Source organism: Myotis nattereri (assembly GCF_964212035.1).
Source record: "Myotis nattereri genome assembly, chromosome: 8".
Classification (NCBI taxonomy): domain Eukaryota; kingdom Metazoa; phylum Chordata; class Mammalia; order Chiroptera; family Vespertilionidae; genus Myotis; species Myotis nattereri.
The window spans coordinates 75,876,810-75,903,791 of record NC_138083.1 but is presented as its reverse complement, the minus strand read 5'-3'; the positions used below and the strand labels follow the sequence as shown (position 1 = coordinate 75,903,791).

General features: G+C 54.4%; 1 protein-coding gene across 42 annotated transcripts in view; it reads left to right on the top strand.

The window, feature by feature from the left end:
- The window catches only part of CELF4 (CUGBP Elav-like family member 4), a 271,384-nt gene extending 252,561 nt beyond the window's left edge, over window positions 1–18,823 (top strand). For 7 of the 42 annotated variants that reach the window (XM_081097161.1, XM_081097163.1, XM_081097160.1 and 4 more), the window contains exons 9-13: window positions 1,968–2,033; window positions 2,981–3,064; window positions 7,068–7,151; window positions 12,233–12,404; window positions 18,167–18,823. In XM_081097161.1, the coding sequence (XP_080953287.1) occupies window positions 1,968–2,033; window positions 2,981–3,064; window positions 7,068–7,151; window positions 12,233–12,360 (362 nt within the window). In that variant the 3' untranslated portion in view covers window positions 12,361–12,404; window positions 18,167–18,823. Of the gene's footprint in view, window positions 1–1,967; window positions 2,034–2,980; window positions 3,065–7,067; window positions 7,152–11,576; window positions 11,656–12,232; window positions 12,405–16,126; window positions 16,214–18,166 lie in introns of all 42 variants that reach the window. The other 35 variants (XR_013996318.1, XR_013996320.1, XR_013996322.1 and 32 more) reach the window with 7 other exon arrangements.
- The last annotated feature ends 8,159 nt before the right edge of the window (window positions 18,824–26,982 follow it).

Genomic DNA, 26,982 nt, shown 5'->3' with positions numbered 1-26,982 from the left:
GCAGGAGGGAGGGGTGGAGGGAAGGAAAGGAGAAAAGTAGTACATTAAAAAAATTAATTTACCATCTTTAAATGCGGAGTTTGGAGCCGCTGTAATGAGCGAGATCCTTCAAAATGTTCACTCTTTGGCAGTTACTAATGAGGTCATTAAGCAGAGAAGTAGAGAGGGTCTCAGAAATGCCTTCCTCCACTTCCTAGCCCCAGGTAGCTTCCCCGCTCTCCCCTCTCACTCATCGAGATCATGTTGAAAGCACATAGTGTGGCCTTTACTGCCACATGACACCCCTGAAGGGGTGGCTCTATAAATGTTAAGGACGATTCCTTCTTTCCTATGTCGCAGTATTTGCTGAGCACTTGCTATGAACCTAGCGCTGTGCGTGTGTGAGGGTGTGTGTGTGTGAGGGTGTGCGTGTGTGAGGGGGGGGGGCGTGGCTGTCAAGTGAGTTGTGCAGGTTTTATGTTACACAGGGCACTACACTGTGTGCCAGAGATAGAGATAACTCTTTCTTTAATTTGCATAAAGGCAGGATGTGGTTGAGGGGCTGGGGAGACCAAGAGCCGGGGTGGGTTTCCCTCCAGAGAACGGAAGCAGAGTCAGGGAGAGGGAGCAGCAGGGAGGAGCAGACACCCCCAAGCACCACCACTACCACCTCAGCACTGGCAGCTCCTGGCTCCAGGCCCCATGAGCAGGGGGAAGAGAGGGACAGGGCTAGGATCCGACTTCAGCCACCCCTCTGAGCAGCCCTGGCCCACCTCCCCTGCTGCAGCCTGCAGTCTTTAAGCATCTCTGCCCATGATTTCCCTGGCTGCCCTGAGGTCCAGGTGCTATTGTTGGAGTGGGATGTTACTGAAGCTCAGAAACAGGAGCTCAGGAAGGAAGTGGGGGATTCTTCCTGGTCTACAAGGCCCCTAAGTCTGGCACTGCCAGTTAGCTTGGTGACCAAGGTCACCAGGCAGGTAAGTCCCGATGGTTTCCTTTCTGCCTCCCTGTGTTACCCAGTTTTCTCTGAACATACTGCGGCTAGATCTGTCCCCACCCACCTCTCCAGGCCTCTGCGGCCAGCCTACTCCCACTAGCCATCACCACCAAAGGCAGTGCCCACTGTTGGCCTTGCACCAGGCTTTGGCCCACAGCCTCCAAGACCCAGCAGAGGCAACAGAAGTGGACCAAGCCTTCCGCAGCCCAGCTGCCCTCAGTTCTTGCCCAAGTGTCAGCATGAGGTCCCTCTTCTCGTACCGGGCAGTAGACATCCAAGAGTCACAAATTCGGACTGGAGGAAGGTCCTTGGCCTGCTGGTTCCTCAGTGTCTGTGAGCACCACTCCTCTCCCAGCCCACAGGCAGGCCTCATCTGTGTGGCCAGTCCTGCCCGGGGTGTCTTAGCCACGGCCTTGGGATGGAAGCCTTGTGCCTTGTGCCAACTCCCTAGACTACAGGAGAGGGTCCCTCTGCCTGAGCAGCCATGAGTAGCCCAGGAGGACAGAGTGGCAGGGTGAGGCCCCCCCTGTGCCTTTCTTTCACCTGCTGGGTTCTGCCCCCGACTTCTGCTAAGGACAGTGAGGATGAGACCAGCCTCCTGACAGCCTCTAGCCCACTTTCCACAGCCCTTCTCCTGGGCCAGGTCCCTCATGTGTTCCCACTAAGCCCCCCATGGCCAAGCTTCTGGCATCTTCTTCCCAGCCATTCCCAGCCTTCTGCATAAAGCATCTGTCTCCCCCCCCCCACCCCCACCCCAGGCCAGCTGTAGGCTGCATCCCCCAGCCAGGGGGGCAACCTCCATCCTACTAAGGGCCCTGGACTGGAGAAGGGGGAACCCCAGCAAGGCAGGCACTCAGATGACCTGCCCCAGGGCAGACACCACAGTGCTTGGGAAGGGCAATGCAGCCACAGTGCCATCACCATGGGCGTGGTGGGGGAGGGGCTGGCTTGGGGGGGCATCACTGACCTCTGCCCCTTGGCTCCCCTGCAGCGCAGAGTCCCACGGCCGCGGACCCCCTGCAGCAGGCCTACGCGGGAGTGCAGCAATATGCAGGTCGTTAGTACCCACGCGTGCCCACTGCTCCCCCAGCCCTGCTCATCCCCACCTAGACCTGGGCCGGGCACTGTAGAGGGGGAGAGGTGGAGGGAGGGAGGGGGGTGGGGAGCTGAGGTGAAAGGAGGGAGGGCTATACTTCCAGAGGCCCCTGCTTCAGGCTGTCACCCTCTCGCAGGCCCCTAGCATTCCACGGTGCCCTTGGAGAGGTGGGTGGTCAGAACTTCAGGCCAGGTGACCTTGCAGTTATCATCTTTGAGGCCAGATTTCCTTCCCATGGGGCTGCCAAGCCAGTGTGTCTAGTTTATCCAGCACCAAGCCACACAGCAGCATGGGGTGGGGAGGGTGGGGGCTGGGGTGCCGCCCACCGCAGTCCACAGTCCACAGTTGCCGGTCCTGGAAGCTTAGATGCCTGGGTTTGAGAGAAGGAGAGGCCCTGGAGGGGAAGCAGTTCAACCTTCCGTGCCCCCCCCCCCCCCGCCCCCAGCCAGGTAGTGGGAGTTGGTGTGAGCAAGGCTGACCAAGCAGGGAGGATAGGCAGCCAGAGGTAGAAAAAGGAGGGGTAGATGGCCTTGGGTCACTGAATGGGAAGGGGACCAGCCACTATAGAAAGCCCAAGGCAAGCTGTCAGTCATGCTTCTCTCACTCCCACCCCTGGGCCGGGCAGCACGCACACACACGAACACGCACACACACCTGTGTACATACAAACACGCACACACCTGTGCACACACACACTTCTCATCTTCACTGCACGCTTCTCCTTTACTCCTGAGCGCCAGCTTTATCTTACGTGGCTGCACTGAAGTGCACTTTTGACTGGTCTGCTTTTACTGCTCAACACTGAAATGTCTCTTCCTTCTTGCCTCTCACCCTGTCTCTCCGTGTCGCTGTCGTCTCGCTGTCGTCGTCGTGTCTTGCTCTCTTGCCTCTTCTCTTTGGCCCTCCAGCAGCCGCCTACCCTGCTGCCTATGGTCAGATAAGCCAGGCCTTCCCTCAGCCGCCTCCAATGATCCCCCAGCAACAGCGAGAAGGTGAGTCTGCAAGCCGGGCTCCCAGGCCCTTCCCCGTCCCCTTCTCCCCCCCAAAGAGGCTGCTCCTGGGTCTTCGGTAGGCGTTTTGTTGGAAAAATGACCATGTTTGTGTGCTGTGTTGAGGTGAGGGAAGAGGGCAGGATTGTGAGACGCGGAGCTCTCCAATGCAGCATGAGGTGGGCTCCTCGGGGCAGCTCTGCAAACCCCAGTGGGGAAGGTTAGGAGGGTGGGACCCTGGACGACTTGGGGGCCAAGAATTCCCCCTCCCCCAGTGGAGAGGAAGGGAAGAAGTAGGGATGCTCACAGCTGGCATGGGGTGGGGGTAGGGAAACCTATTGTCAGAAGTTTTACCCTCTGGGTGACCAGGCAAGCCAGATGGGGATAGGGGCCCAAGTGCGGGCCTCTGGGGAGACGGAGATCCTGGAGAGCCACATCCAGAGGCCCTGGTGTGACCAGGGTGGGCCAGGCAAGGCCAGTGGCCAGGGAGCCTGGGACTCATTAAGACCCAGTGTCCTCCCGTTCCTGAGCTGGAGACCTACAGGAGCTGGATGAACAAGCCCGCCCTCGGGGCCCATGGCCTGCACAAGCTCAGTTTGACAACAAGGTCCTGTCCTCCCCACCCCCCTGAAAAGGTCACCCTGCCAGCGAGGCCACCACTGCCCAGCAGCCCACATGGCCAGGGGGCCCACTGGTGTCCAGTGGCTGGCCTGAGCTCTTGCCGCACCCACTGCACCAGCACCACTGGCGTGTCTGCCCCAGGACAATCCCCTCTGCCCTCCCCTGAGCAGGGGCTGGGCAGGAGGGGGGCCCGCAGCCCCTCCCAGGTCTCCCCACCTCTGCTTCCAGTGAACCGTCCCACAGCCGGGGATAGTTAGCATGTGTGTCTGCGGTCCAAATCCCTTCGGTCAGACAGGCCCTGAACAGGCCTAGAGCTTGAAGGGCTGAGGCCCTCCATCTGCTCCCTGCCCTGCCCCCACCTCACACTGTGCACCACCCCATGGGTCTAGCTCTGAACGCCTGCTCATACCTTCTCTCCATCTGTGGGCAGCTTCATCCCCACCGTCACGCCCTGTGCGCTACATCAGATCCTGTGTGGTCAGTCGCCACTGCAGCCTCTCCTCTGGCCTAGGGTCTCCCACGACTGTCCCCATTCTCCCTGAATAGGGTGACCCGGATGAGTGACCCTGGGGAGCAGGGCATGGGAGGGGTGAGATGTGAACCCAGATGCCTACAGAGCCACGCTGTGTACAGGGGAGGGCCCACGGCGCTGGGGGTGGGGTTGCTGGGGAAGGCTTGGGGGGGGGCACACAGAGGTAGGGACACAGGCATGCCTGGGAGTGGGTGGGGGGAGGGGGCACAGCAGGAGCAAAGGCATAGGTGTTGCAAAGGGTGAGATGAGCCTGGGGGTGGGGACGATAGGCTGAGCGTGGGTGGAAGCCAGACCGCAGCTGTGTTCAGTGTTGCATGAGGCATGGATGGAAAAGAAAGCTGTGTTCCTCCAGCCCCGGCCTCTTCACATCGTGGCCGCTTCCCCCTGTGCAATGCCCTGGAAGTACCAGGGCACGCTGGTTGCTGGGGAGGACCTTCCTTCCAGTCCTTGTCTTTGAGTTGAGCCTGAAAGCCAGCAGATGCCTGAATCCCCAGAGGCTGTCTGTGCCCCAGACAGGCCATGGTTCCCCTCAGGGCTGGCTCCATCCCTGGCTCTGCCAGGGGTGCCGTGTGGTCAGGGGTAGGCACTGTCTGTCTCTGGAGCTCCATTTCGCCATTTTGCAGAAGGCTGGGCTGGACCAGATTGGTCTCCAAGTCCTGCTGGTTACGCCATCTGGGTGCTCTAGAACCTGTGAATGAGGGAATACAGTGCGAGCTCGGGCCGCTGGAGTAGGGAAGTGTGTAGGCTCCTTGTTGAGGGGTGAGGGGCAGGGGACTGGTGGGGCTCAGCCACACGCCATGCTGATGGAACGCAATCCACGGGCCTTCCCTCGAAGGTTCCTTGCCTTTTAATGACAACATAACATCCACATAAAGCAGCTTGCAGGACTTGAACTTGGAACATGGGCCCCAAGTTCAAGGCAGGTGTCAGCACTGAGAGGAGAGGGAAGCCCTGAAGAATGGGTCTGGGAGGGGAGAAGGCATGTACTGGGGAACTGGGGTGGGGGTGGAGGGTGGGTAGGTCAGGAGGCGGCAAATGCACCTGCCCCTAGAGAGCACGCCATCTGGCTGGAGAGACCCTCCCAGTCATGAAGGAGAAAGAGCCTCAGAAGGCCGGCCGAGGATGGAGTGTGGACTCAGGGAGCCCTGGCAGGGGGCGGGTGTGGGGAGCATCTGAGTGGGGGTCCTAGAGGAGCTGTGGCTTAGGTTAGTCCTTCAAGCTGGTTCCTGCCCCAGGGGACTCACACCTAGCTGGGGACCATCAAGGGACACACAGCATGAGCCAGTGAACACACATGGTGGGAGGGGACGGGCTAGGAGAGGGTCGCCAGAGCTTGGGGGATCCAGCACCGGGACCCCGGTGCACACTTGCACCGGTTCTGAACAGTTCTGAACACTGTAACCTGGCCATTTGCCTGGGAAACGGCGGTCCAGGGAAGCGAGTGGGGTCCCAGGAGGTCAGCAGCTCAGAGGGCAGCTGTGGGAGTCAGAGAAGTCTTTGGAAGGAGGAAGGCGGAAGGTGGGAGGGGAGAGGAAAGGCAGGGAACGGCAGAGACTCCAGAGCGAGCTCTTTGCTCCAGGACTGGGCTGTCTGGCCTTGCCCTTCCCAGAGAACCGTGGCCATTGGTTCTGGCCACGAGAGCCACACAGCCCACGTCGGTGCCTTACAGCCTTCACTTTTGAGCTCACGTTAGTTTCCACCAGCTCCCATCAGAACCTCAGCTGGTACACAACTCTGACAAATGCAGCTGTGTCCTTTGCATGTCCTCCATGGGGCGGAAAGCACTGGAATGACCACACTCTGACAGGTTAAGTCAGAGGTGCCATGCTATGCTTAAGATGGCAGGAAATAGATGAAGTATCAGAGAGATTTCCATTTCAACGAGTTAAAATTGAGCCTTTGGGTCGTTTCAAAAGAGAAAAGTAAATCTTCAGCTATCTGGAAATTGCAGAAATCCTTCAGAGTTTCTGGGGCATTGAGATCTATGACAGATTGGTAGAGAGAGGAGAAAGCACAGACTGGAGGCAGATAGCCTGGGTCTGTATCCTGGCTCCACCTCCTACCAGCTGTGTGACTTTGGGTAGGTGACTTAACCTCTCTGGGCCTCAGTTCTCTCATCTGTGAAGTGGGGGGACAAGCTATAGAAGTGGCAGGGCTGTTACTATAACGAAATGAGGCTCATGGCTAGTCATGGAGCCTGGCTGTGGAGCCCCTCCTGTGCACCTAGCCCACCAGAGGAGGCAGGGTAAATCTTGATTTCTGCCTTTGAGACCAGGGCTGAGTTTGAGAAGGTGGGGCCATTGGGAAGCAGACGGAAAGGAGTGGCTGCAGGACAGGCTGAGCTCCCACCCCTGGGTGCAGGAGGTGAGACGAAGCTTCCCACCCACCGCACCAGCACCACTGGCGTGCCTGCCCCAGGACAATCCCCTCTGCCCTCCCCTGAGCAGGGGCTGGGCAGGAGGGAGGCCCGCAGCCCCTCCCAGGTCTCCGCACCTCTGCTTCTCCTCAGCACTTGGTTCCCATGCCATCAGGCCTGTGTTCACCCCTTTTACTCCATCCCTTCACCCCTGGAGCCCCAGAGTTGCTAGGCAGGCACCCTGTGATAGATCCATTTTGCAGAAAAGGCAACTGAGGCACAGAGAGGTTCAGTGACTTGCCCATGGGCAGACCAGTGAACAGAGCTCAGACCGTGGGCTCAGCAGCCCCCCTTCTTCTTGGATCTTGGATGAGACCCCCCTTCCTAACCTCGCCCACCCCTCCCTGCTGCCGCTGCCTAACTCGCTCACCTCTCCTCTGTCTCTCTCTTCCCCCACCCCGCCATCCCTCCTCCCCCGCCCCCTCCCCTCACCGCAGGGCCCGAGGGCTGTAACCTGTTCATCTACCATCTGCCCCAGGAGTTTGGGGATGCTGAGCTGATGCAGATGTTCCTCCCTTTCGGTAATGTCATCTCCTCGAAAGTGTTTGTGGATCGGGCGACTAACCAAAGTAAATGCTTTGGTGGGTAAAGATAACAAACCAACTAGCTTCACCTAGGACAGGGCGGTGCTCGCACCGATTTACCGCAACTGCTTTAACCTCCCCTCACACAGCTCCCCACCCCCACCAGGTGCCCCCTAGGGCCCAGCCTCCATCCACCTCCTCTCACTCTTCTTCTCTCTTCTACTTTTGGCTTCTTGGCTTTCCCTGCCCACCTCTCCTCCAGCTCCCCATCCTCCCCTTCCCAGTCCAAGAGCTAGGTTCCCCTCCCTGCTAGGAGTACCAGTTCCCACCCACCGAGAAGGGGGAGGAGCCACCTTGGGCTAGGGTGGGAGGGGGCAGCCAGCAGAGCACGCCACCAACACCCATTTTCTCCCCCCCCACACCCCCCCACCACCCCCAACCCCCCACCCCCCGCCCCAGCCCTTCACCTCTCACCGTCAGAGTGGCCCCTGGATGAAAGCCGAGCCTGATCCTTGGCAGGGCTCTGCCTAGCTGAGGCCCCACCCGCCTCCCCTTGGCTTCCTCCCGTCCACCTCTCTGTCCCTCCCCCGTCCCCCTTCTCTGTCTATCCTGCTCTTTGCTCCCCTCCTGCCATCCAGTGAACTCTCCTTCCCCCGCCCACCCTCTCAGATCACCAGGCCACACTGTTGAGGAGTCAGGAAGAGGAAAGTGGTCCCTGTCTCAGGAAGCCTCAGGTCTGAGCTTAGATGAAAACCACACCTACTCAACAGCAGTGAACTCTGCAAGGCACCTAGGGATGGAGTGCTGAGAAAGGCAGGTGGATGGCAGTAATGGAAGGGGAGGCAGTTCCAGGCAGGGAGGACACTGGAGGCTTCGGGGAGAAAGGAGGGTTCAGGGGAGACCATCTGTGAGGGCGGGTCTGTGCTGGGGAGGGCTTGGCCCTTCGGATGAGGCTGCTCCAGGTGGTGTGGTAGGCAGTGGGAGATGGTGGTAGGTCCTTGAGCCGAAAGTAATAGAAAGAAGATATAGCTTTCAGGAAAGTTGCCTGGCGGCAGGGTGTTAGGTGGAGGAGGGAGGACTGGGCAGGATCTTGGAGTCTGGTTGTCGGGTAAAATATAGGGTGCCCAGTTATATTGGAATTTCAGATAAACAATGGATGCATTTTTTAGTATAAGTATGTCCCAAATGTTACCTTCAATGTGGCCCATGCAATATTTGAGATATATGTATGCTAAACAAGTGTTCACTGTTTATCTGAAAGTCCAACTCAACTGGGCATCCTGTGTTTTGATTGGCTTCAGACATGAAGTCCCACTTCATCCTCACACCTCTCCCCTCCCCTCCTCCTCTCCCACCTACATCAGCCCTTCCTTCTGGGGCCAGAGCCACTCAATGGTTCACCAAGGACTGAGGAGTCCAGCCCCCCAGAGAGCCCTGGTCGTAGCTGGGGGCGGGGGTGGTGGAGGGAGAAGGTCTGAGTATAGAAGCATCAGGAAGAGCATGTTAAGGATTTTCCAGTTTGGAGACCAACTTGCCAGAACCACGACGGGCCTGAGGTTTAGGGCGCGTGCTCCAGGCAGTCAGGATCTGGGCTCCACTGTCCCCTCCCCTGTAGCCTGTGGTACTTCAGTGCACGGAGCTGCCTTCGCAGCTCATTTCTCTTTGGGTGTTGGGAAGGCTAAGCCAGAGAGAAAGGCAGGGCTGCTTCTCTCCACGGCGTGACAGTGTTGCTTCTGACGCATTACCGTCATGTGTGTAAGAACCCGAGAGCCTCACCTTTGCCCTGTAGTTGGCCTCAGGCGTTGCATGGACCCTAGAACACTGCCAGGAGCCCACAGAGTGCTGGCACCGGGATGGAGCTGCTTGGTCTCCAGCCAAACCCTTGGTCATTTGCTCTGTCTCTGGCTGTCCCTGACGTCCATCCGAGCAACCCAGCTTTTCCAAGGACTTCCTTAGTCTGCCCAACCACTCCCCTGGCCATTAGCCATTTAAATTCTCCAGGACCAAGGGTTTTCCCCCTGCTTTTAAAAAAATCTTCTGAATACCTCTGCTCTGGCTCTCTCCTCTCTTCCTGAGTGAGCCTCCAGCACTAACATCTTCCACCGCCTGAAAAAGGACAGTCTCCCGCCAGGCCTGCCAGGGCTCCGGTTCACACGCGAGCCTTCTGCCAGGCTCGGAGGCCTTTTGTGTGAGCACCAGCCCGGGCACTCACTCAGGGGCAGTCAGCGGCAGTGTCCTCATGTGTGAAATAGGACTCGAGCAGTCAGCCCTCCGGGAGGCTCTGAGGTTACACGGGATGGTGTGTGTGAGGGGCACGGCCAGAGAGGACCCTCAAGAAGTGCTAGATCTCTCTCTGTTCCCCCAAAGAGGGGGCCATTTTGTTGTAAATGTGGTCCTATGTGAAGTGAACCCTTCAAATGCCCCCCTTGCATTTTATAAGCAATAAACAGAATCTTCCAGAGGCTTTTTTTGGTGAGCAATGGGCAGCACACATGGTTGCTAAGTCGAAAGAAGGGCCTGGGGGGGAGGGGCACCAAGGCCTGGGAGGCAGGAACTTTCTTGGGGGGAGGGGGGGAGCGTGGGAAGGGACTCGGAGAGAAGGAAGGCAGTAACCCTGGGAGATGGTGCCCAGAGCCCTGCCAGTGGGGGACGAGCTCCCTTCCCAGGCTGCTGGCCAGTTAACAAAATTAGTTGAGGAAGAAAAGTTCCCTCGAGCCTGGTGTCCTCCCCAACCCTGGGGCTTCTGGAGACGCCAGAGTCTCCCACAAAAACTAAGCTTTCCTCCTGCAGGGCCCCGCTGCCCCTTCTCCCCGCTCGGTGGCTGTCCCTCCCTTCACACCACAGCCCTCCAGCCCCTTTTATCTCTCTCAGCCACCAGTGCAGGTGGCCAGGTAGAGCCAGAGCTGGTGGTGCTGGGGGCTCAGCAGAGGAGGGAGGGGTGTAGCTGTCACCCACAGTGAGGCTCTCTTGTCCCCACAGGTAGAGAGGCTTTGGTTCACCACCCTCCTTAGTCGTAGTCGGGGAGAGCAGTGTAACAGACACACAATTCACACATCTGCTCTGCTAACAACTAGACCAGCCTTCAGACATCTAGGTTGGTGGGGAGGGGATGGGTCCTGAGGGGATGAGAGGAGAAGGTGGAAGGATTATTCACACTAATCTTCAACTATGGGTAATCCCGAATCTCTCCTATCTACTCTGGCATATAGATTTTTACAGACGTTGGTTGTGTTGTGTTGTGTTTGCGTTGGGACCGGCTCTAACCAGTTCCATCTGAGCTCACGTGCCCCTGCGGGTGAGAGCACTCACTTGCTCCCACATACGCCCTCCCCATCTTCCATGGTACTTGGCTGCAAGAGCAGATGTGAGCAAACACAGGAAGTGTCTGGGGCAAGGGAAAAGGGGCAAAACAGCCACTACCAGGAGAGCGAGGGGGGGACCGCAGGCAGGTGGGAGGAACCAGGGACAATTAACCAAGAAGGCAGCTTCTGCTTCAGTGTGTCTGTACATCTACCCATTATGTCTCATACTATCTGGGGACAAGCCCCCAAATGAAGCAGGTTTGCAGGATGGCCTGGGAACTTCACCACTCTTAGTTCTCATACATTTTGTAGGGAGATTTTACAGGAGAAAAGGCCTCTAAGTCAAATTCCAGGAAATGCTAGGTTAAACAAAGAGATAAAGGTTTACTTATTGGAGAATTTGGGGTGGGAGGGGAGGCTTTTATTAGTTAATGAGCCTTGAACTGCCCCAGAGGGGCCTGGCTGTACAGCTAGGAGGCCACAGAAAGCCCCCTTTCAAGGAGGCCTGTTAGGGCCGTTCTGGGGAATGCTGATGTAACTCGCAGTAAATGCACTCAAAGTTGCAAAAAGGTGACTTCTAACTGGACTTTGGAACCTGATCCATCTGGGAACTAGGTGTTTCAGAAGGTGACTGGGAGCCATGGATGGTTCTATACCTTGTCCTGGGATGTTGGGGGGCGGGCGGGGGGGGGGGGGGGGAAGAAGGGGTAAAAGCACTTCTGCAGGCTCTCAATTGATTTTTGCTGAGAGTGTTAATTTGTACTGTTATTGTTATAATACTATTATTATTGTTATGGGGGGTTCATAAGGGGACACATCAGCTGCTTAGTCCAGGCCAAGAGCACTTGCTCTCAGGGCTTGGAATTTTACAAAATGAAAGGGAGATGCCCGCAGCCCCTGGGATGAGGTGGTGGGTTCATGGAAGAGGGTCTGGACTGAACCCCGGTGTCCACCAGGAGCCCGGCCAGGCCCGGGAGGGGGTGGAGGGGCCGCGAGGACTGCCAGCCTCTGCCCTCCCCTGTGGCCGGGCGGCACTCGCGAAGGGGGTGGCCCCAAACGGCGGCCGAGTTTTCTCCGTGGTGCCTCCCTCCCTCCCCCTCGCACTCCTCTCTCTCCCCAGGCCGGCACCCTGTGCCCTCCCGCTGCCAGGCCCCCTCCTGTCAGGGAGGACAGTGTCCAATAAACTCCTCCGCCCGCAGGTGTGTCCGCCTCTCCCGCCGCAGGAGAGGGCCGAGGTGCGGGGCCGGCCGGGGTGGGGGGCGGGCGCCTGTCCGAGCCCCGCTGCGCCGCGGGCTCCCCGCTCGTGGGAGAGGGCGCCGCCCATAGCCGAGGTGGAGCCGGGGAGACCCTGCCGGGCCCCGCTGGTTGGCGAGGCCCGGAGCCTCGGAAGCGCCCACCCCGGGAGGGACCACGGGCTCGCGGGCTGGAGGGGGGTGAGGCCGGCCCGGGCGGGGCCCAGGGGAGGAGCCTCGTGCCCCGCCCCGGCCCAAGGGGGAGCCTCTAGCCCCGCCCCTGTCCGGAGGGGGAGGAGACTCTAGCCCCGTCCTTGTCCAGAGGGGTGGGGCCTCTAGCCCCGCCCCTTACCCCGAAGGGAGGAGCCTCTAGCCCCGCCCCTTGCCTGGAGGGGGAGGAGACTATCGCGGGGCGGGAGTGCAGGGAGGGGCCGCCATCGGCCGGCCCGCCCCGCCCCGCCCTCGCCCGGACTTCTCCCCACCGACCCCTCCGGCCCCGGCGGCCCAGTGGAAACCCAGGCCCTCGTCCCTCGTGTCTCGCCAGGCTTCGTGAGTTTCGACAACCCGGCCAGCGCGCAGACCGCCATCCAGGCCATGAACGGCTTCCAGATCGGCATGAAGAGGCTCAAGGTGCAGCTGAAGCGGCCCAAAGACGCCAATCGCCCGTACTGAGCGCCGGCGGGAGCGTCCCCCGGGGGAGACCAGGACTCGCACAGGTAACCCGGGACCGCCGGGGCGCGGGGTCGGGGGGGTTCGGGAGGGAACACCGGACGGACCCGCCGCCTCCCCGACCTCCGTGGCCTGGACCCGCTGCGCCCGTCTGGACCTGCTCCTTGCTCGGCTCCTAGGGGCCAGGCGCAGAGCAGTGGTCACCCCGAGAAACAGTCATGGCCATCCCCCTGACGCAGATCCAACGGAGCAGAGTGAGGGGACCGTTCTGAGAAGTGGGGGGGGGGGTCCTGGGCCTGCGCCCCTGTTTGCCACATGGCACGCTCAGGGCTGGGAGCGTTTGGGGCGCAGAGTAGGTCCTGTGGGGAGCTGTAGCCCTCTGTGGGGCCTCCCTGGCTCCCCCTCCCCCAGCTCTCCTGCCTGGACACTTGATCCCCTCCCCCCTCCAAGTCCCCATAGCTCAGCCTGGAGAAGAGGAACAGGACTTTTCAAAGGGAACTTTACAAAACCGGAGAGGACAGAAGCTGAGGATAGTGGTACTGTACCCCGGGCCGTTTCCCTGCCTGCTGTACGAGGCCAGGATGGGTGGGCAGTCGTCACCCTTTCTGCGCAGTCTGGGTCCTGCCTTGAGCTGGAGACACCGTGGGCCACTCCTCTAATGGGCCACCTGGGTCCCTGAGTGAAGCAGCTGCCGGGGAAAGTGGGGCGGGAGGAGCTATGCCAGGACATCCAGAGGCCCCCTTCAGCCTGCTTGCCCATGGCTGTGAGCTCCTGCAGGGCCCGCGCACTTCTCAGGCTAGAGACAGGCTGTGCAGCCCGCTTCCCCCCATCCCTTTGGCAGTGCTGTGCCCCCAGTGAGACCGGCAAGAGTCCTTGTCTGAAGCAGGGGAGAGAGACAATAAACAATGACGTATGATCAGAGTCAATGCCATAGTGCGTCAGAATTGTTGGCCACGGTTAAATCAGGTAGTCAGGGTAGGCCATCTACCAGAGAGAGTGACATTCAAGTGGAGATTCCAAGAAAGGGAGGCAGGGTCTGAAGGAGTTTCTCCAGGAATCTAAGAGGAAGAAAACAGAGACAGGAAGAATGGGCGAAATTGTGGGCAAGGCCAGGTCTACAGCCAGAACCTCAAGTCCCTGTCCCACTAAGTTCACAATAGGAGCTGGGCCCCAAGCTGAGGTGGTTCTGGGTTGGAGGACACTGAGCATCATGTCTGACTCCAGTGGGAGTCCTGTCCCTCCTGCATCCTGGGCTCCTGCACAGGGTCTGCTCTGAGTGCTGGGACACGGGTGCTTTAGGTCTGGCTTGCATGGGGCTGGCCTTCCCTGGCTAGAGCCCCGCTGTGCTTAGGGCCAGCATCCAAATGGCTGTGGCCTGGCCATCATTTCCTCACCCCAGTCATGAGCTGGAGCCTCCCTGGCCTGATTCAAGCTCCCCCATGCTGGCCAGTGACCCTGTGCAGCCACAGGGCTGCGCTCTCAGAGGCTCTTCAGGAGGGCACCCGGGAAGTCCCCCAGCAGGCAGACAGCCTGTTCCCTCGTGAAGAGAGCAGTTGGCCCCTTAGGGATTGAATGAGTGTGTGTCTGTGTGTCGGGGCCAAGCGTGTGTGAGATGCGAGTGTATGAGAAAGTTCCCTGGATTGAGCTTTAAGGAGGAGGGTCTGTGTGACATGCAGGTTTGGATCCCCAGCACCTAGGACAGTGCCAGGCACTGAAGGGCAGTTGGAGGAAAGCTGGGGTCAGGAGCAGAGCGGAGTCTGAGGAGTGGGTACCTTTCAGTGCTCAGGACCAGGGGGTAGGGGGAAAGAGAGGTCTCCAGGGGACCCCTGAGTTGTTCTTGCATAGCCCACACCTGATGGCTGCCCTCCTCCATTCTGAGGCCTCTCCTCCCACCCAAAGGGACCTGCCAGTTAGATATCCTGGGTGGGTCTCAGGGCTGTCTTCCGGAAGGGGGTGGTATTGCAGGGAGGGTGGCATGTCCGGACTTGGAGGTTATGCAATGGGCCCTGGTCTATGTGAGCAAGAATCCAGGTTGGCCAGGCAGGGGCTTGGATGGAAGAGGGGCTGGGAGTTGTTCTGTGAAGGCAGAGCTGAAGCTGGGTTTGGGCTTAAAATAGTCACCTCTCAGCTGCTTTGCAGCTTGTCCACACTGACATTTCACGATCCCAAGCTTCTCTTCCGCCTTCCCTTGAAGGAAAACAAAGCTGAAAGTGGAAGTCAGCTGGGCTGTGTGTAGAAGCCTGGTGGGTGGGGAACCCTGCAGATAAACCTGATGCTTGAGTACCAAAGGGGAGGGGGCTGGGGAGCAAGGTCAAGGGTAACCATGACAAGGGCTAGAACTGGGGACCCCACCCTGGGCCAGCATCCCTGGGTGGGGGCAAAGGACCGTGAAATGGTGAGGAAACAACTCAAAGTGAAGAGAAGGGAATCCAGCCTCAGCCACCTAGGGCTCTGCCCGTAAAGAAGGCAGGCCAGGGCTGTGCGATGGTCAGCCAGCAAGGTTGTACAGGGAGGGCTGAGGTTGTAAAGGGATGGAGAAGGAGGAGGGGGATGAGGGGAGGTCAGCAGAGCGAAAGTGACAGCAGCAGAGAGAGAGATCTGGGGCCACAGCACTCCCTTTCTGGGGGACTGTCCTTATATCACCTGCCCTGCAGTCTTCCGCCCAGCCTTATCCTGCTGCAGCTGCAGAGCCTCCTAAAGGCTCCCTGTGCCCAGAGCAGCCTCCCTTTGGCCACATGGGCCTCCCAGGGAGCAAAGCTCAGGGTGAGAGGTGATCGGGACATGATTAGTGCCAGGGCATGTGTATAGATTTCTAGGAACGTTGATGTGATTTCCTCTAAACTGAAAACTCAGGGTATTCCTGTTCTGAGGAAAGAGGGTTGAGGCAGAGCAGAAGGGGACAGGATTATAACATCATGCAGTGGGTGCGCTTGTAGTGGAGGCTCCCTTCCCTGGGGACGGTGGCCCAGGTGGGACCCGAAGGGTGGGAGGGCCGAGTTGCTGCCAGTGTGGACTGTACTGTGGCAGCAAAGTATCTCATGGATGGACCTCATGGGTCCAACAGCCACCTTAGCCAGCGTCTGACCTACCTGGCCATCAGGTCACCTGATAGGCTCCCCCTGCTGGTCCACAGGCTGAAGCCACAGGAGGCTGGGGAGGTGAGGAGAGCCCGGCACCTGGGGGAGAGAGAAAGAATCAAGGGTGATAGAAAGCAGAAACGTGCTGCCGAGCTGCTTGCCAGCCAAGGTGGTTTTAAGGGGCTGTTTTATTTTTTTCTGGCCCCCTCGCCAAACTGCCCCCGCCCCCACCCCCCTTCCCAACGCATGATGGATGCCCTCAGTGGCCCTGTGTGAGGTCCTGCTGCTGTTCACAGTGTCCCATGTGTCTGCATAAACAACCGTGCGTGTATGTGTGTGTGTTGATGTGCCCATGTCGTTCGTCTGCCGCTTCCTCCATCCTTTGAGTTCTTTTCGGTTCTCTTATGATTTGACTGCTGTTCTCTCATCTGAGCTGTTAGATTGACGCTGTGGTCTGGTGCTGTATAAATATTTTTCCTTTTAATTTTGTTTTAACTTCTTCCTTGCCCTCCTTCACCCTCCACCCAACTCTCCCCGCCCTCCCACACTCCCCCTACCCCACCCGCCCTGCCCCACTTCTTCCTTCCCCCTTACCCACACTCTTGTCCTCTCTCTCTCTCTCCATATATAAATATATATATATAAATCTTTTCTTCTTTTGTCATTCAATCAAATTCCAACAACCCAACCAGAGCCAGTCAAATCCACCACAGTCTCGCGCTGAGCTAGGAATAAAGTTCACGTAATCACATGAGAGTGGAGAAAACAGTCCCCCATCCGTAAGTTCAAATCAACTCAAAGTTCACAGTGTGACATGATGGCGTCATGTAACAAGGCTAAGAATCGGTTGCATGACAATTGCCGTCAAGTTTCGTGGAGGTGCTGTGATTGGAGCGTTTTTCTTGGATGTTGTATCAGTTGATGATTGGCCAGTCATGATCACACGTGCATTCTCTTGACTTTTGTGCTGCCACGATCTTTTTTGCTGTGCTCATTTTTGTTTCGTTCTTGGTGCTTGCAGTGGTTTTACTTTCTGTTGTTTGGTTTTTCTTGTTCAGCGTTTTTTATGCTTCTCTAGATGTCACATAGAGAAAAAAACAAAACAAAAGCACAAAAAATTAGTAAAAATAAAGATGAATTCCTGAATTATCGAACATGGGATCATTTAACTGTGCAAACCATTATCTTTTTCTTAAAAAAAAAAAATAAGGAAAACATCTTAAAAATATGCGTGGTTGATTTACTTGCACTTGAAAATATTGTGATTTTATTTTTTTCTAGAAATTTGGGGGCCTTTTTCAATTGACACTTTCCCTGGGTCTGGTCTTTTTCCAGTTAGGCCATTTTAAATCTCACTTCAAAAGGAAAACAAAAAAAAAAAAAAAAAAAAAATCTCTGTAGTAACAGAATGATAAAAAAAAAAAAAAAAATTCTAAACCAAAAAACTAGAGTACAAAGCCAGAGGCCTCTGAGAGAGAGCCTGTTAACAATTGTAAGGTTTGTATTTTAGCCACTTCTGCTAAATTAAATGTGGGCAGGGGACCCGGGGGCCTGGGGTGTCGGGAGGGCTTTTTGGTTGGTTTTGAAAAAGCAAAATGCACCTTTTTGTTTACAACTGAAAAAGGGTCCTTGACAAGTGTTTTTTAATTTTATTATTATTTTATTTGGTGTTGTAATTGTTTAGACTGCTGTGTACGGTTTGCTGTTTGTTGAATCAACAGTGTGAAAACCTGCCAGCATGGATTGATATACGCATGATGTGGGCCCCTCCACCGGGGGCTTTGCAGTTCTAACTCTCTTGGTGTAACCAGTCACCCCCATGTATAAGTGGAAGCTGCTTGCTAGAATGGAGATGAGTCTCATTTGTTAATTCACAGTGATTAAGCATTCTCCTTCTGATTCTAGTCAGATCATGATTTTTTTCTTAAAAGCAAAACAAAACGCCAAAAAGCCACCATTCAAAACGAAATCAAGAACTGAGTTATGTTTGATGATTAAATCCGTTCTAACTTCTTTTAGGTTCTCCCATCCACCCCTTGAAGATCTGAATTTCCTCTAAATTCCCTGGCATGTATGAGAAAAACATTAAGTGTGTGTATATGTGTGTATCTATGCATATACATACACACATATTCATGTATATCCACATATGTGCAGGTGAATATATTCTACACATATATCCAGATATACATATATATATACACGTAGCCTCGCAAATAGTTACTGACCTTGGGAAAGGAGTGGTTGGTGGAAACTGGGCAAGGATTCAGCAAAATTCATGTCATGGATCTTTCTGCCTTTTCCTCAAGTCGGGGAGGAGTGGGGCTGGGCTGCTAGATTGTGCTATCTTGTTTGCTAGGCTTCTGTATACATATTGTATCTGGGATAGATCCCTCAGAGATCAGTTTAATTATGAATTCATATCCCACAGTCCCAAATTCATCCCTTAGACTGAGCCCTCCCCCAATCTAGAACTCTGAAGGAACCTGAATCAAGACCCCTTCCCACAACCTTCACGACTAGACCTCTCAGTGGTTTCTTGCTCTGAAGAGAAGAGTCAATTTCTTCTTTATGTATCATGATCATGACTAATTCTCATCCTGGTCCTTCCCTCCCTTCTGCCACCCCCAGAACCCCCCTCTCCCCCCGCCCCAGGCAGGCTCCTTTTGGTGTTTGGATGCATTTTGTGTTTCCTCTCTTTGCTTAATCAGCCCTGATTTTCTTCATTTTAGGGCAGGATGCTGAACGGGCTACATTAAAAAACAAACCTCTCTCTCTCTCTATTTATAAATGAGAACTGTTGGATGACACCTTTGACATATCAGCCAATACCAAGCAAGCTGAGGACTCCAGACACTCTGTGACTGTAACATTTCTTCAAGGGAAGTATAGCGTCTATGGAGTTCAGAGGGCACGTGTTTGGGGAAAATACATATGACATAAAGAAGAAGAAGATGAAGAAAAACTGAGAAAAAAAACATACAAAAAAGGCAACTTTTAAAACAAAATAACTTGAGACCAGATGGGGAGGCTGAAGGGCTGGGAAGTGGAAAGAGACGCTGCGCTGCTTACCGATCCCCGGGGCTTTCCAGCCCGTGGGCGCCTGCGGCAGGCTGGGGCGAGCGGTGTGCGGGGCCTGGTCCCCAGGGGCGGCTGGGAGGCCGCCGGAGCATCTCTATCTGTCATTCCTTTAGCTATTTAGGGACCAAAGGACCAAACTTTTTATTGCAGATGTGTAGCTCTATGTCAAACACAGGGGGAACGGAGGAGCACCTCCTTCCTGCCTCCTGGCTGTTCTCGAAACAGCTTAGAGCGATTCTATGAAAAATGTAAGAAAAAAGTAAAAAAAAAACACAAAAAACACAAAAACACAAAAAAAGGAAAAATAATGCTTAAATGCTTTTAAAACAGCAAGATAATAGTTCTTTGATACTTCGAGAGGCGCTTTGATTACCCTCATTCAAGTCTTAGACACTTTCCTATGGTTTTCTGTATTATATGTCTGGATGGAGCTGTTAAGAGGAACAAATTGGTGGATATTTGGGGAAAGCAACAAAAATATTAAAGCTCCTTAACTGTAAAGTGTGAGAAAACGAGGGGAAAAAAGGGACTCACAAGGCAAGAGAATTGTTGTGAAAAGTCTGTAAATGCTTCTAACTCTTCCCCCTCTTACAAACATAATAGTTGTACAGAATTTTAAAAAGGAGAAGTTTAAAATACCTATATAATAGAAGAAAAATTAGAGGAAAGCAAAAAATAAAAAAATAATAAAAAAGGAAAAAAAAACTTATAGAAGTTAGCATTACTGCTAAAATCCCAGATGTTGTAGGACTGTACTTTTGTAGAGTTTAGACTGAGCATCAATCCCTTCTCCCCGCGAGTGAGTGCTGTCCGATGGCGACACCATTGACCCCGAGGGCCAGGCCGATGGCCCAGACCTACGGGCTCCTGGCTGCCCACCGCCTGGAGGCCGCGCCAGGGCAGGAAGGCCCAGCCGCCCTCACCTCGCTTCGCCAGAGCTGTGCGCTCGTCGCTCTCCGAAAGCCCTGGACCTTCGCTTCACTCGCCTTCCATGCTTGCTCCAGAGACTTTCCGGGCAAGGGGACCTGGGAACTTTCATCTTAAAACAACTAAACAACACACACACACACACACACACACACACACACAAAACCTTAAACAAGAGAGAGAAAAAAAAAACAATCTTTGAAGAATTTCTGAAACTGTTTACAAGGAATTTTGAAAAACAGGGATGTTTAAATGATGCCGGCTCTGTTTTTCTGTAAATAAATTTGCATATTTTGTAGGACTTTTAATTGTAATGATAGAGAAAAAAACAAGGAAAACTATTTAATGAAAGCACGATATTTATCTTTGGTAAATGACTTTAGAGCAGTTAAAAAAAGACATTGCTTAAAAAAAACTCAGAATCAGAAAAGCGCTGATTTATTTAAGAACGCGTATATTTTAAAGGATAACATATTTATTATAATTTATTTGCGCCATTGGGAAGACTTGCTTTGGTATTTGCCCTGTTACCCTCCTCACTGACGTCAGGTCAGCGTGAGGCCAGGGGGCGTGTGGACCTACCATGTTTTTCCTGTTTCGTTTTAGCTGGTTCCTCTCGGACCTCCTGCCTTTCCTTTCTTTCTATTTTGTTGGTTATTTATTATTTTTAAACTTTCCTTTTTCTTTCTCTTGGCTCCTCCTTTTGGGATGTCCAGATGTTGTAAACAAAACAAAACCAAACCGCTGCAGTTCAGCACAACTGCTCTTTTCACACTCAACTCCCTAAAACTCCTTGTAACCTTCTGTAACTATTGGATGACGCTTTCTCCAGCTTAGCCCTAAATAAAGCACAGTTTAAAAAAAAAAAAAACAAAACAAAAAAACACAAGGCTCTTTTTCAGTCTGTGCTTCTCAGAGTCTGGCCAGCTGTGCCTCGGCCCAAGGGGCCTGGGCTGCGAAGCAGGTCAGCCGAGTTCTCCGTTCCAGGCATGGTTGACCGAGAGGAAGATGAAAACACGGGCCGCGATGTGACTGTGTCAGTTCCAGAAAAGAAACCCTCTGTATAAAAACCACACACCAAGTAACTAATGTATGCCCAGCACATGTGAGAGAGAATACAACTCATTAACCTCGGGGGGATTCAGGATTCCTGGAAAACTATCAAGTCAGTTTGCACACGATCACGGAGCGATCGGGGACCCTGCAGCTCATCCATCACCCCTGGTTAAGAACCCCTGGTTTGCAGTGTTAAGAAAACCCAAGACACAGTCCTCATTAATTTCTGCTTACGCTCTATGGCTCACCTTCCTCTGCCATTATTCTAAACCTTTCATCTCAAACTCAATGAAAAGGGGATACTTGCATAAGGCACTCCCATGACCCACCACGTCCTTCGGAAGCAATCCCAGCCGCGGGGCCATTTCCGGAGGAGGTACTCCAGTTCCCTCATGCTTCCCAGGCTGCACAGTGCCCAAGGGCTGGCTCCGGCTGGTTGGGCAGCTGTGCCCCCTGCACAGCGTGGGGGGAGCTGTGGCCTCCCCCAGCCTTACCCAAGGGCAGCCCCAGGCCTCCCTCCAGCCTGTTCCAGGCGGCACTTTCAAAGGCCTTTCTGCTTTTCATCTACCCACTTTGTACTCTTACCTTCTCTCGCACGTTCTCTCCCTTCTCTCCTTCCTGTGTGATGCTCACCCGAAAAGTGTGTACTGAGACTTTCAGTTCACAGCTCCCCTCTCTTTTCCGTTCTGAGCTGGATCCCACCTGCTGCACACACAGCACCAATAGAGCAAGACACATGTCCCAGGGCTTCCCCACCCACAAGAGTGACCCAAGCCCTCGTGGGCAAACCTGAAGCTCCCCCTGGCATAGGAGTGCAGGGCCAGTGGGGGACTTACCCCCGGGTTGAACCCAAATGAGCATTCTCACCCTGTGAGGCAGATAGGGACATCTGGACAGTGAGCTTGGGGCCCCACCCCACCCAAGGTGACAGTATCAGACTTGTGGATGCCATTCCATCTCCCCAAATGGAATCTGCCCCAGATAAACACTCTGAGCCCCCACTGATGCCCCACCTTCGGCAGACCATGCTCCTGGCACTCAGATCCCAGTCCCTGTTGACTCATGCTGCCTGAGGGTTAAGGAAAGAACTAACCAGATACCTGAGGCAGGTTCCGGAAGTGGGTCTTCAGCAAGTGCTTTGTAAGCAATAATAGGACCTGGATAAGTGCTTACCTGCCTGTCTCTACTGCTCTCCCTCTGCTTACCTGCCCTCTGCCCCACACAGTCTCTGGTCTTCAACACCACCAGATGCTCCAAGGCCTGGCTCCTGGTGGTGGTTGGGGGGGTGGGGAGGGGGGGGGCGGGCAGCACAGGGAGACTGGACAGCCAGCACTAGCACCCCAGTTCCATCCCTGTCTCCCCAGCTTCACTTCCCTCATGCCAGTCTAACTCCTCATCTCTTCAGCGAACCTCTTGCACCCTCCAGGAAGGTCTAACCAGGATTTGCCCAGACCAGGAGGAGGGTGGAGACTAGCGCATCAGAGTGAAAAGGGCATGGGCTTTGACGTCAAACTGGGATGCAAATCCTAGGGCTCTCAAATACCTTCAGTGTTACTTTGGAAAAGTCACTTAACCTCTCTGAGCCTCAATTTCCTTATCTCTACAATTGGGATAATAATACGTACACGCATGCCCCCAAGAGTTGTGAGGAATAAATAAGATGCAGCCACGCACAGCCACATCCCACCCCAAGGATTCCGAGCTATAAATTCCTGTATGGTACAGACACTCTGAGTGAATCGTTCAACCCCTGATCCCTCCTCCTTCCTTAGTTCCATTCCATTGACAATTCACGTTCCAACTGGAGCAAGCTCGAACTTGACACCAGACCACTTTAAGTCGTTTTCTCCCAAGTCCAGTCAGCCTGTGATGCCCAGAGAATGCCTGTCATGCAGAGCTGCACACCCGTCTCTCACCGCTCACGCTCCTTTCCAGGGACCCCAGTGAGCTGATGCCCCTGTGCCCCCTCCTCTCACTTCACCCCTTCTTTTTCCCAGGAGTATTCCCAACACCACTGTCTGCAGCCATCCTCCCGGTTCATATGGCCTCGGACTGCATATTGATTTGGTCTTTGCATTTTAAAAATGTTATCTATGTTTTGAATAGGTAACATATTGATATATTTCAAAATTCAAAAACTATGATAAAGTGTACCATGAATACTCCCCTTCCAGCCCTGAACCCAGCCACCCACTCCGGGTGCGATCCACTGTCGGTGTTGACCCTGGGCTTCAGTGTGCAGATGCGCAGACGGGGGTGTAAGGAACTCTGCTCTCAACCTCTTTCAATAGGGAGACCCAGCACCAGGCAGTGACGTGCCAGGCTCCCACCACTTCCCCAGGGAGTCCCAGAGCTAAGCCCAGGCCTGGGGCTGCCAGGACCCCACTGGATGAGTAGAGGAATCACCCTCCAGTCACACTCCCCTCAGGGGGGCTCTTCTCTTTGAGGCATGGGTGTAGCTGTCATTTAGGGGGTGCTTGCTCTGGGCTAGACACTGCTAAGAGCGACCTGATGATAATCTCATCTAATTCTCTGAGGTAGGTGTCATCTTATTTTTCTGGCGAGGCAACAGCTCAGAGAGGTTAAGTTCTTGCCGAGATGACCCAGGTCAGGTTCAAGGCCAGGTCTGTCTGCATCTTGTCTCCCGTGGTTATAAACTCTCCCACAGCTGCTCTCCGCCAATCCTCCTCCCTCCTCCATCTCAACAGTTTTTCTTAACAGTTCCAATTTTACCTTTAAGTAATGGCACCAGCTATATTGACTCAGGCACTAGTCCTTTTCTTCCCTTCTTTCCTTGATTTTCTGGGTTGGAACTGAACTACCTAAAGGTGAGTGAGAAGTTACAAATGTGCTGCTAATGAGTTCAGGGTTCGCCCTGCCTGGGAGCACCGCTGGCCATGGGGACAGAGGGAGCATGGAAGGAGAGAGACACAGCCCAAGACCCACACAGCTCCTATTAGTGAGTAGGGGGGATTCAATGGAAATAAATGTAATACTTATTAACATTTTATGCAGCTACTGGAAGTTCAAGAACCCCCTGAGCTGTGTCAGCTCTTTTCCCCAGCACACTAAACCCTGGAGAAAACCGTAAGCTAATTCTTAAGATCCGTGCCAACTGGTTCTCCATCACTCAAATCAAGGGGCAATTTTAATCATTTCTGAAGGTCCTATCCTCCTCCAAATGAGGTGTGGAGGTTCCTCTGTCCCGGAGTCTTCTGGAATCATCTTTGCCATCGCCCCTCTCTCCCTGCCTGCTCCTGGGGCCCAGCTAACGGGGCAGGGGCCGTGGGCTGGCAGGAATCCAGTGGGCACAGGTGCTGCCAACCCTGTGTCCCTTCCACACTTCCTTTGGGGTCCAAAGAAGGACTTCAGAACAAGGCAACTGAGGTTCATTTTCATCCTGCATGACCAGCAGGGCATGGGCTCCATGGGCAGCCCCCCAGAACTAACATGAGGGCACTGGGCTGACCCAACACATCTGCCCCCTGCCCTCCAGTCCTGCTCAGGGCCTTGGATCCCACTGTTGGGGCCTTTTCTTTGGGTTAGACTTGGGCCTCACTTAGTTCTGCTTTTTAATGAAAATTACCTTGGGAGAGGGGGTACAGGTGTTCCCTAACCTGCTCAACCAGAATGTAGAGTGCACGGACCAAGGGTCCTGTGCAAAGGCCTGGCTGGAGTGATGAGGACCGTGCACGAGCCAGTGCATTATGGGTATTATCTCTAGTCCCAGAAGTAATCCTGCAGGAGCATTACTTTATAGAACAGAGACCTGGGATGGTAATTAACTTGCCCGCAATCACATTGCAAGAAAGTATTAAAGCCCAGATTAAAAGTCAGCTGGGCCCATTCCCCATCTGAAGTACCCCTATTACAGAATTGTACACCTGAAACCTACATAATTTTATCAACCGATGTCACTGTCACCCCAATACATTCAATAAAAAAAGAAGTTCGCTGACATCAAAGCAAAAGACCACTGCAGGCTCACGTGATAGAACTGGGCGGGGCCCAGGAAAGCCCGGAGAGGGAGGCAAGTAGCCCAGACTGGGGAGAGAGGAGGAGACACCTGGGCGAGTATTAAAGGGCTTGTGGGCTACATGGATCCCAAGGGAGGGGGCATGGAGGAAGAAAGGACCCCAGGCCTTCTGAAGAACCGCAGGATGTCTTAGGTAGGCGGGAATATACTGAGGAGCACACGGGGCCTTATTTAAAAACAATCCACTTACTGACTGCCAGGCACGCCATCTCAGTTAAGCTCACCAACCACACTGGACCCACTTTACAGACAGGCCGAAGGGGTGCTGAAAACCACAGGTCCCTCGGGGCAGCTCCCATGCTCCTACTCACTGCGTCACATGGGAATGCCTCTTCACTCGAAGCTCTTCCTGGACTCTCTTTTTAAACCTCAGAGACACACAGTGGGACCACAGGACAGAGGGGAGTGGGGCTGTGCTGGGGAGGCGCAGACCTCTGCTTCCTTCCTCGCATAGTGAGCCGTGTCCTGGGTCTCAAAGGTTGGGCCCAGCTCCCAGGTGCCTGGAGCTCTCTGCTAAGTGCTGGGGAGGTGAGGGGAAGAGAGAAGGCAGAGGAGGGACACGCTCTCAAAGTCACCTGGATTAGAGGACTCAGCAGTTCTCTTGATTCTGCCTTCAGTCCTGGGCAGAGCCACCTGCTGCCTGGCCCGAGTGCCGGGGCCTGAAGAGGCCTTTGGGCTCCAGGCAAACCCACTTAATCAGGGACTGGGGAGCATCTGCTCAACTCAATGCCTGGCACAGAGTAGGTGCTTGGTAATGTTTGCTGCATGCATAAACAGCGGTGTGGAGGCAGCGGCAGGGGAGGGGCGGGGGGCGGGGGGAGACGAATGCTTCTCATGAGCCCCTTCGGAAGCGCCCCAGGCCTGGCACACCCTTAGCAGGGCTCCTCTGCCCCCAGCCCCCCAAGCCCAGCTCTGACCAGGGATCCAAAGGCAGCCCAGTGGTTCTGGTCCCCTTAGTACCTTGCGGGTTCCTTGGATGACAGGCATTTGGGACAGGGTCTGATTGGGGCCCCCAAAGGTGGGTAATGGACACAGATTCTCATGCTATCCCAGGTTTCTGACCCTCAAACCCTCCCTGACCTTAGCTCAGGGGCTGAAGCTTAAGCTGAACGCATTCCCACTGCCCTGCGCTCTGAGGCTGTAGCTCCCTCCCCAGCTGGAGGCTCTGCGGACAGGAAGTAATCGGGCTCCTTCTCTGATTGGACCCCTAGCACTGGGCTGGTTGGAGGGAGTGGGGCCCAGCAGAGACAGGGTTTTGTGGAATGTGGCGAATCATCAGCATCATCAAGGGTGCTGTAACTGTGGGTAAAGGATAGATGAGAAATAATATTGACATGGTCTCAAAGTATCGCCCCCACCCCCCCCCCACCGACCCCACACACACACACGATGTAAATTACAAAGGAAAGTTTGTAATTGTACAGTGGAGGAACCTGGCAGGCGTCAACTTAACCAGGTGATCAAAGTTAGCATCACCTGGGATGAAAGAAATGATGACCCTGGGCCTTGCGGTATGATTTACAGCATCACTATTCTCTCGGAAAATGCAGAGTCTGAATTTAATTAGAAGGAAACAAACAAGCCTAAATTGGGGGACATGCTACAAAAGAAATGGTTTGTACTTGCCTACAGTCGCATGTCAACTAAAAGCAACTTATGATTATACATTCGATACCCGGCTAGAATTTATTTTTCTATTGTTAAAAAGGGACATTTGAGCCCTGGCCAGTTTGGCTCGGTGGATAGAGCCTGGGCCTGCTGACTGAAAGGTCCCAGGTTCGATGATTCTGGTCAAGGGCACATGCCTGGGTTGTAGGCTCCATCCCCAATGGGGTGCGTGAAAGAGGCAGCCGATTATATATATATATATATATATATATATATATATATATATATATATATTAAAGGGACATTTGAGGCAAGGAAACTTTTCCTTCAAAAGTTCAAAATGAAACGTTGCAAAATTGAAATAAGACCTGCAGATTAGATAATGGCAGCGTATTAGTGCTAATTCCCTGATCATTGTACTATGGCTGTGTAAGAGAATATAGAAAACATATGCTGAACTATTAGGGGAAAGAAGAGTATTATGTCTGCAATTTACTCTCAAACATTTCAGAAAAGAAGCAATACTGTGTTTATATATGTGTGAGAACAAGTAGGTGAAGAGTACTCGAGGTCCTTTGTGTTATTTCCAAAACTTCACTGTAAGTCTGACTTCAAAGTGAAACATTGGCCAGTTGCAGCATCAGCTGGGGAGCTCTCAGTGCTTGGTACTTGGACGGGACCAGGGGAGGAGGGAAGGCAGAGACCAGCCCCCCCCCCCCCCCCCCCGGAAAGCGCTGGGAACCTGAACGGAGAAACCCCCAGCATGGACATGAGAAGTGGGTGCCATGGGCAGTGTGAGGAGGCTGTCTGCAGCCCTTCAGTGAGATGCCCCCTGGCCCT